Source organism: Physeter macrocephalus, chromosome 11 (assembly GCF_002837175.3).
Source record: "Physeter macrocephalus isolate SW-GA chromosome 11, ASM283717v5, whole genome shotgun sequence".
NCBI lineage: Eukaryota > Metazoa > Chordata > Mammalia > Artiodactyla > Physeteridae > Physeter > Physeter macrocephalus.
In genome coordinates this window covers 48700820-48710819 of record NC_041224.1, presented here as the reverse complement: position 1 = coordinate 48710819, position 10000 = coordinate 48700820, and the positions used below count along the sequence as shown (strand labels likewise).

Sequence of the window (10000 nt, the reverse complement as noted above, 5' to 3'; positions counted from 1 at the left end):
TATTTATCCCAGGTTTTCTGGGACACCCAGGTTGCAAATGACTGTATCCTGGTTTGGGGATGGGAGGATGTGGTCCACACTGTTGCCTTTGTGTGGTGAGGGTCTCCTGATCCAGGTGTGAAGGGGTTAGAATGGATCATTTGGATAACATCTGAGACAGCAACAGAACAAAAGGGTACAAGAACAAGAAAGCTGTTTGAGTGAAACTGGCGGCCCTTGAAGAAGCAGGCAAGGGTGTCAGGCAAGCATGAGGCCAGGATGTGTCTGGGCGAAACAACATGAGGGTAGATCAGGCAACCATTTTGGAATAGGAAGTTGGTTTTCTTGAGTCAGCAGCTTAGTCACCTTCCGGCATCATCAGTGTCAAGTACTCTTTAGCCTTCAGGGCCTGGCCACGGGCTTCTGAGGTGGTTTCACCACCTCGGAAGGGGGGTATTTTAGAAGGGTGGGCCTACGGGTTCATTTGTGGGAGAAACCTTCATTCCTTCTTCACGTGAATCCATTCAAGGGCTTCCTCTGTGCCTGGCAGCCTGTGAGAAACTGGGCAGGATCCAGAAATGGCCAAAACCCAATTCTTTGCCTTTGAGGAGTTTTCAGTCCAGTGTGGGGGACAGGCCTATAAAGTAGTAAATTATAATCCCACCTTATCAAGGATTCCTATCTAGATAGAACGAAGCACTGAGGGGCATAGAGAGGAGAGAGCCACTAACCACGGGATAGCTGGGGTGACTCAGGCCGGCCATCGTGTAGTGGGCCTCACACAGTCCTTTCTAAGTCCCTTTCCCCCTCAGTGAGTGAGTACAGGGAATAACAAGAATTATTCCTCCCGGGGTTGTATAAGTGCTTCTGAGAAGCCCCCTTATCCTTCCAGGCTCCTGTTGATTCTTCCCCTATTTTCTTCCCTTTAAGGACCTGTCAGAGTCCAGGCAGGAAACACAGAGTACACTCAGCTGCGGTGTTTAAAAGACTTTTTAGTGAAGTGACTATTTACAGAGGTTTGGGTAGCTTCCCAGAAGTAGTAAGAGGTATTGTGCCCCCAGCAGCTGCCCACAAAGGGAAGCTGCTCACCCACCTGCCCTGCAGAGACAGGGGAAGAGGTGGTGGTGGCAGCATCCAGGTGAAAGCCAGCATCCTGGGAGAGGGGCTGCTGGACAAGAGCTGCTTGCCAACAGGGCACCATGCCAGGCATTGAGGAATTAAGGATCAACCAGCCAGACCTGGCCCTCACCTTTACGGAGCTTATGGTCAAAGCAGACTGTCCTGCAGGCCCCAGGGCTCTGGTGATTTCTGATCTCTCTCCCTCATTCGTTATTGGCCACGCCCTCTTCTTACCCCATGTGCTCTGAGGGCCTAGGGGATACCAGCTGCAGGGCCAGGTGCCATGGGCTTCAGAGATTCCAACCCGACATGCTTCCTTCCTCTAGGGAGTTCATCGGGGCAGAAAGCAAAGCAATCAAGTTTCAAACCCGTATGTCACTGGGGAATAGCTGGGTGGCCGTGGACAAGACACTTCCACCAGGGCACCCATTTCTCCATCTTTTTTACATCTCAGGGCTTTGTGCACTTTCTTGGGCTCTTGTGGAAGAAGAGTAGCTGCAAAGCTGAAGAGGTCTCCAGTCTCCAAGTTTCCAGGCTCCAAGGTGCACAAAGTGAGCCAGGGATGCAGGCCCAGAGGAGACTCCAGCTTTGTTACCAATGAGACAGCTGGCTCCTGGATCTAGGAATGGACAGGCCCACAACTGAGGATTCTAAAAGTCTCCCGGATTTGTCTTTTCTTCTCCCTCCCAGAGCTCCGTAGTTTGGGCGCTCCTCACATTTTGCCTGCACTCTCTTCTTCCCATGGGCTGTGCATTAGTGCTGAGCGATAACTGTGCAGAGTTGCAGCCTTTCTTAAACCTATTCGATAGTTCTCTCTACGACCTCACTGAAACACTTCTTGTTGAGGACACCAATGATTTCCGCATTGCCTAATCAAACCCTCAGGTCTCAGTTTATGTGTTAGCTTCCAAGATAATTTCACACAGCTGGATCATTCCCTGTTCTGGAAACAAGTTCCTTACATGGCTTCTAAGGCATCACAGTCTTACTACTTTCTTCCTACTTCACTAGTTACTTCTTCTTGGTCTCTTTTGTTTATTCCTAGTCATTCCCCTGACTTCTAAATGTTGGAGTTCCCTAGAGATTAGTAATCCTCTGTTCTTTTTTCTACCTACACTTTGTTGTCTTATCTCATGATTTTAAATAATATCTTTGTGTGGATGTTGTTTATATTGATTATATTCAGCTTCTCCCTTGAATGCCAGACTTGATATTCAGTTGCCTCAACAGTTTTGACTTTCCCTTCACTTCCTTCAGGGGTGTGGTCAAATACCAACTTATCAGACACTCCCCTACCTAAAATACCTCCTTGCCCAAGCACTCCTGCCCCAACCCTAAATTATTCTCTCCCCATAACTCTTATCGCCTGGTGTGTTTTATACACATAGACATATATAAATATTTACATGCTAATAACATGCAAATAAAATATTTACATAAATAAAATTTATGTACCATAAATACATAAATGTTATACATATATGGACATAAGTATTTACATGTAAATATGTACACATATTTTACATTTACATATTTACACATATGTATATTTATATGCCTGTTATACATATATGTATAACAAACATATAAACATTTATGTTCTATAACATTTATATATAAATATGTATACATATTTATACATAGGTCTTTTGGTCTGTTTTCCCCTACTAGAATTTATTAGAATCTAACCTCCATGAAGGCAAGCTCTTAGTGCCTAGAATAGTCCCTGGACTTTGATAGGCACTGAATGACTACATAATTGCATTCCAGACAATATGCTTGATTCCAAGATACTCATCCTTCCTAAGAATTTTAGCAACAACAACAAAACAAAAGGCCTAACCGCCTGTCATAGTAAGGAACTTTAGGTTAACCTCTAGATTCTACATATTAAAAAGTTGACTTCACTTTCTACAAATCAGGTACCTACAGTGAAGGGGGAAAAGGGTTTGTATAGTTTATGTGAGAAAAATCTGGTAAACTCAAATTCTGTTGCATCATTTGCCTGGAAATCTTGTGCAGTGCCTTGATTTTTGATGTTTTAGAGGACGTGAACAAAACTAATTTTTTTTTCTATCTTGTGCCAAATATCATATTTTGGGATATTTGAAAGAATTTCATGAGGCTGCAGAGTTTGAGGTGTTTCCTCACATCAAGCCATTTTTGTAAAGAGAAGATTCAACTACTCTGGTCCCCTAGTGACTCACAAGATTATTTTTTCTAATTGATGTTAATATCCTGAACCTGAAACCAACAGGGAAAAATAAGAACAGTGATATTTTTTTTTCCAGTAAAGGTACTCAGATCCAACTGAACAGGAGGTTTCAACAGATGGCAGCTGAAATAAATCTCTCTATATAGTGGAATTACAGAGTTTAAAGAAAGAATTGTATAGCCCATCATCTACCACTGCTCATGCTCTATGTTAAAGATGTAGCAAAGTAATTACATTTGGGGAATTCCCTGGTGGTCCAGTGGTTAGGACTCCTTGCTTTCACAGCCTGGGTTCAGTCCCTGGCTGGGGAACTAAGATCCCACAAGCTGCATGATGCGGCCAAAAAAAAAAAAAAAAAGTGATTGCACTTGTAAAAACGTGCAACGTTCTCTCACATTTTCATTCTTGTATACGTAACATTTCTTCTGCCTGGATGGACCTTTCCTTTGATTTGGCTTTACCTTCTCCAGAATGTTTCTCTTGATCTCCTTGGTCTCAATTTAAGCAATTCTGTCTCTGTGTCTGAAAGACCTTTTACATAGTTTACATTACATAAATTATCATGTATTATTAATTTGCTACTCTCATTCCCCCCAAATATTGTTTATTGAAACAATAAAAGACACTCCTTTCTATTTCTGTGTTCCATTTGCATCGTATAGCACCTGCCATAAGTAGGTGTTCAATAAATATTTGCTAAATGAATGAATAAATAACAAGTCCTCTCTTCCACCAGTTTAGCAGTGTGAACTAACATTCCCCAGGTTCTAAGCTATCAGTTGAAATAACAGAAAAGTAGGAAATTACTTGTCAGAATCTTCCTTAATTCAGTTTTCAAAATTAGAGTTCCTGTGTTCCTTTGTCTTGATAAATATACTCAGTAGACAGTTGAGATCCTGAAAGCCTTTTGAAGCTTTTGGACTACATGGACTAAATAAAGCTAGGTATAATAAAATGCCTTCTACCTTTTATTCTATTTTGAACACATTTTTATTTAAGAAGTCACTGTCATTCAGTTATCAGTTGAAATGCTTTATTTCTTAAAGTTATTTTTAAAAAATTAATTCAAATCTTTTTATATTTCAAATTAGCTATCCTAGCCTTAGATTTAAAACTCATTTTTCCCGAGTATATTTTCTCTTTATTTAAGAGTAATATATTTTCATAGAGTGTGTTGAAAATTAGGAAAATCAAGGGTTCTTGTTCTGTCAGGTGCAGTGTTTAGAGTGTTATTTTGATAAAATCCAGTAGCTCTGATATTGCTTGAAAATACTTGGTCCTTTGGAGTATAATAGCAGGGGAAAAACTGTGGCATAGGTAAAAATTCACCATAATTACTTGAATTGGTTTTATACATAATCATCTTAGGTTTTGATAGTGAGGTAGCTGTATAGAGTGTCTTTGGGTCCAACATACATGAAAACACAGGATTGCCAGGGTTCACACAAGGAGGCAGTCGTTCAGGTTTCATTTCTGTTTCTGAATTTGAAGCTGAAGTACTTTTCTTATCCTAAAAGATAAATGCATAAAATAATTCTCAATTATAAAGTTCTGAAAAAAACAGAATTATTTAAACTTAGCCCTAAGCCTTTCTTACCCCACTACTCACAAAAAGTGACGTGAAAAAGATCAAAGACAAATGTAAGATCTGACACCCTAAAACTCCTAGAAGAAAACATAGGGAAAAAGCTCCTTGGGGTTGGTCTTGGTAATTTTTTGGCTATGACAACAAAACTACAAGCAATAAAAGCAAAAATCAATAAGTGTGACTACATCAAACAAAAAAGCTTCTGCGCAGCACAAGAACAGCAAGCAGAAGGAAGAGGCAGCCTTGGAATGGGAGAAAATATTTGCAAACCATACATCAGATAAGGGGTTAATTTCCAAAATATCTTTAGAACTCATACAATTCAATAGCAAAAAACCAAACAATATAATTAAATAATGGGCAGAGGATCTGAACAGACATTTTTCCCCAAGAAGACATACAGATGGCCAACAGGTACATGAAAAGATGTTCAACATCCTTAATCATCAGAGAAATGCAAATCTAAACCACGATGAGATATCAATCCACACTTGAAGAATGACTGTTATAAAGTTAAGAGAGAATAAGAGTTGGCGAGGATGTGGAGAAAAGGGAACCATCATACACTGTTGGTGGGAATGTAAATTGGCGCAGCCACGGTGGAAAACAGTATGGAGGTTCCTCAAAAAACTAAAAATATGGGACTTCCCTGGTGGCGCAGTGGTTAAGAATCCACCTGCCAATGCAGGGGACGTGGGTTCGAGCCCTGGTCTGGGAAGATTGCACATGGCGCGGAGCAGTGAAGCCCGTGCACCACAACTACTGAGCCTGAGCTCTAGAGCCCGCGAGCCACAATTACTGAACCCTGCCACAACTACTGAAGCCTGAGCGCCTAGAGCCTGTGCTCCGCCACAAGAGAAGCCACTGCAAAGAGAAGCCCGCGCACCGCAACTAGAGAAAGCCCACGCGCAGCAACAAAGACCCAACGCAGTGAAAAATAAATAAATAAATTAAAAAACAACCAAAAAAACTAAAAATAGAACTATCATATGATCCAGCAATTCCACTTCTGGGTATATATCCGAAGGAAATGAAATCACATCTTGAAGAGATATCTGTACTCCCATGTTCACTGCAGCATTCACAATAGCTAAGACATGGCAACAACCTAAGTATTCATCAACAGATGAATGGATGAAGAAATTTTGGTATATATACACACACACACACACAATGAAGTATTATCAGCCATAAAAAAGGAAGGGATCCTGCCATTTGCAGCAACATGGATGGACCTTGAGAGCATTATGCTAAGTGAAGTTAAGTCAGACAGAGAAAGACAAATACAGTATGATCTCACATGTATGTGGAAACTAAAAAAAAAAAAAAAAAAAAGTCAAACTCAGAGCAGAATGGTGGTTGCCAGGGGCTGGGGATGGGGGAAATAGAGAGATGTTGGTCAAAGGGTACAAACTTCCAGTTATAAGAAGAGTAAGTTCTCGGGATCTAATGTACAGTATGGTGACTACAGTTAACAATACTGTATTATATAATTGAAAGTTGCTAAAAGAGTAGATGTTCTCACCATACCCACACACAAAAATCTGTAATTATGTGAGGTGATGGACATATTAACTAATCTTATTGTTAATCATTTCACAGTATATATGTATATGAAAGCATCATGTTGTACCTTAAACTTACACAATGTTATATGTCAATTATACCTCAGTAAAGCTGGAAAAACAATAAAGAAGAAAACAAAAACTTAGCCCCATCTACTCTCCTTTTGGGAGTCCTTTTCTCTGGAGGACATTGAAGAGTACCCATTCAATTATATATATCTGTACAGAGCAAACTTGTCAAAAGTATGTACAAGGTAGCTTTTAAAAATCCTGTACTAGAACTATGAGAATTTATAAAAATGTGTAACTTATAGAGTAAGACTGCAATAGCTCATAGTTCGAAGAGGACGTACAGTTTAATTTTAGAGTGAAAAGGGAACAAGATAAACATTCAGGGATCTTAACCTTGTGGGGGATAGCCACTAAACAAATAATTATACAACTGACTAATTATAATTGTGGTAAGTGCTATGAAGAAAAAAAATTCAGGATATTTATGAAGACATAGAGGGGGTTCTAACCTAGTGTGAGGGCCTAGGAAGGCCATTCTGGTGAAGTGTCGCCGAATCTTAAGACTGGAAGGCAAGGAAGGAAAAGATAGAGAAGGACACAAAGAAAAAGCATGGCCAAAGTGGAGTAAGTTAGAGTGAAAATGGCTGCAGATGAGAATAGAGGGGCAGGAGCCAGATCCTGAAGGGTCTGGTTGGCTATGTGAAAAGTTTAGATCTTTATGGTAAAAGCAATGGAAAGCTATTGAAGCATTTTAAGGAGAAGCATGTCATGATGTAATATACTTTTTTAGTAAGATTACTTTGGCTGCTGTCAGAGACTTGAATGGATGTGGAGAGGAGCTTCAGTATTCCATGTGACTGACGATGATGATTTATAGAAGAATGGTGGTATAGAGAGACTAGTAAATAAATTTGAGACACATTTTGGAAGTAGAATTCATTGGACCTGGTGATTGATTGGATGTGGGTAGTGAGGAAGAGGGACAGATCAAGAAAGACTCCCACATTTCTGGACAAACATTTGGGTAGATGGTGGTGCCATTTACTACAATTTAATATGTAAGTAACATATATAATAAATTTAATAAATATTTAAAATATATATAACTTAGCTATTTGGGGAGGGAGGGAGCAAGATATTAAAAAGAATGGGTACAAAAGTGCATATTGCTTTCTAGCAATGCATATAACATGCTTATCCTCAGTAAAGTCTATAAAAAACATCAAGCTTCAATAATGAAGGTGAAAGATTTCAAATGGAACAGACTATATGGACCTTGTTTATCACTCATTCAACAAATACTGAGTACCCACTGTGTACCAGGCATTGTTAGATGCTGGAAAAATAGTGATCAACAATCTAAAGTTCCTAGAACTTACATTTTATTACACAGAAGACAAGCACATAGGAAACCAGCTCAATAATGCTGGGAAACTGGTTATTTAAAAAAAATGTAGGTCTTCACCTTCAAATATTAGGTGTCACCAGTTCTGGGTTCTGATGTTGCCAGTGATAATAGCTGCGTGACTTTGATGAAATTATTTTGCAAGGATTCAAATTCCTTGTCTATAAATATAAAACAAAGGAGATGGATTAGTTTTTTTCTTTTTCTAATCTGAGGATATAAGGGCTCTCCAAATGTAGCAATAGGAAAGTGATTTTCAGTTATTTGAAAAACATGAAGGAAGTGTATATTTACTTGTGATAAGGCTCTTAAAAATGATTCTGTGGTGTCCATGTAGGCAAAAAATTTTGGTAGTTAAAAAACCCTCCAAATTTGGCAACTTCTGGAATACCTAAGATCTAAGTCCTTCCAGATCATAAATTATATTATTGTATCTAACCTCATAGAGATTGGCAGGGTCCTGTAACTCTGACTTTTTAAGGTTGCATTAAATAGAAGGTTGTTTATATGCATTAAAATTCTTTTGCTTTGAAGACTCTATAGTAGATTCTTTTTTTTTTTTTTTTTTTTTCTGTGGTATGCGGGCCTCCCTCCGTTGCGGCCTCTCCCGTTGCGGAGCACAGGCTCCGGACGCGCAGGCTCAGCGGCCATGGCTCACGGGCCCAGCCGCTCCGCGGCATGTGGGATCCTCCCAGACCGGGGCGCGAACCCGGTTCCCCTGCATCGGCAGGCGGACGCGCAACCACTGCGCCACCAGGGAAGCCCTATAGTAGATTCTTGTGATTCATGAGGCTGAGACCCTTTAAGAATTCTAAATCCTTAAAACTAGCAAGCATATAATCTCAGTTTCTCCAACTCTAAAATGGAGGAAAGAATATTCACCAAGTTGTTGTGTCAGGCTTAAGTGAGGATCAAATTTGGGTCAGATTAGTTCGGTTCCTCTTAGACTAACCCAGCTCACTCAGAATTCCTGGGTTATTCTACTTAATGTCTCTGCAAAGTTAAGTTCCCCACTGTCAGGAACCTATTTGTTTTGAAATCTTGAGTTCAAACCTGCAAATGTGAAGTATTTACTCCACTTTCTTTTCTTTTGTTCAGATTTGAAGAAGTATAATAGAGTGTTGGAGGAGTAGCACAGGCAAAAACTTTGTGACCTAGATTCCAATCCTTTATCATCATTGCACCTTTGTTTTTATATTGTGTGTAAAATTGGTAAAAAAGGGGGAAAAAACCCCAGCCTGCCATAGTTCCTGTGGTTGTGGAAATGAAAGAAAATCGGATGTAAATGATACGCTGCTATATAAATGGAACCAATTTTTACCATTTTCTTTTTTTGCAGGTATACTTCAATGCATATGCATGATCTTCCAGAATTCAGTTCTGAAATTTACAGGTTAAGAAAACTTTACAGTAGTGTGCTACCATTTACTAACACTCATTATCTTGTAGGAAGCTGGCAAAGCTGGAAGTAGAACTCATCAGATCTTGCTGTTTATTATTTTTTGAGACTGCTTATTAATTTGTTTTAAATATCAAGAGCACAGACATTGGAGAATAGTAAGTCACCAGAATCCTACGGCATCACAACAGGTCAGCTTTTCTCAAAATGTCTAGGTTCTCTCAGCACATGGGAGTCTTCTTAGGTGGAAGGTGCTGCCCTGTGACTTGTGAGAAAAAGTACCAACCCTAATTTACTTTATGGACACCAGTCAGGTTGCCCAGGGTAACCTCAGTCCCAGAGGTTGTGACTTTCAAATCACCTTCTGCAACTGGCTCTAAAATTCTGAGCAACTTTGACTCAAAATGGAATACAGAAAACAGAATCTAGTCAAAATAGAAGACAAATTAGCTGAAAAATTTTGTTGGCATAATCCGTACCACACAATCTGTAAAAGTTAGTGTCTACCGAAATCTTTTAGACCTCCAGGACAATTCACAAATGTTTACGGACTTGGAAACAAAATACCCCTTGCTTTTACTTTATGTCCTAGGCCCTCACTGCAACTTTCTTATTTGGGTTTCAACCTTTTCAAATCTGGTATTCTTAAAATGTAGAGTTCGGGCTTCCCTGGTGGCGCAGTGGTTGAGAGTCCGCCTGCCGATGCAGGGGACGCGGG

At 39.8% G+C, this 10000-nt stretch overlaps 1 protein-coding gene across 3 annotated transcripts in view; it reads right to left on the bottom strand.

The window, feature by feature from the left end:
* Nucleotides 1-4284: 4284 nt before the first annotated feature.
* Nucleotides 4285-10000, bottom strand: part of PIERCE2 (piercer of microtubule wall 2) — a 7130-nt gene continuing 1414 nt past the window's right edge. For 2 of the 3 annotated variants that reach the window (XR_003682121.1, XR_003682122.1), the window contains exons 2-3: nucleotides 7944-8044; nucleotides 4737-4823 (exon numbers count right to left, since the gene is read on the bottom strand). Coding sequence is in view for 1 of the 3 variants with exons in the window: in XM_007112075.2 (XP_007112137.1) it covers nucleotides 4476-4823 (348 nt within the window). In the remaining 2 variants the exon portion in view is untranslated. Of the gene's footprint in view, nucleotides 4824-7943; nucleotides 8045-10000 lie in introns of all 3 variants that reach the window. The other variant, XM_007112075.2, reaches the window with a different exon arrangement.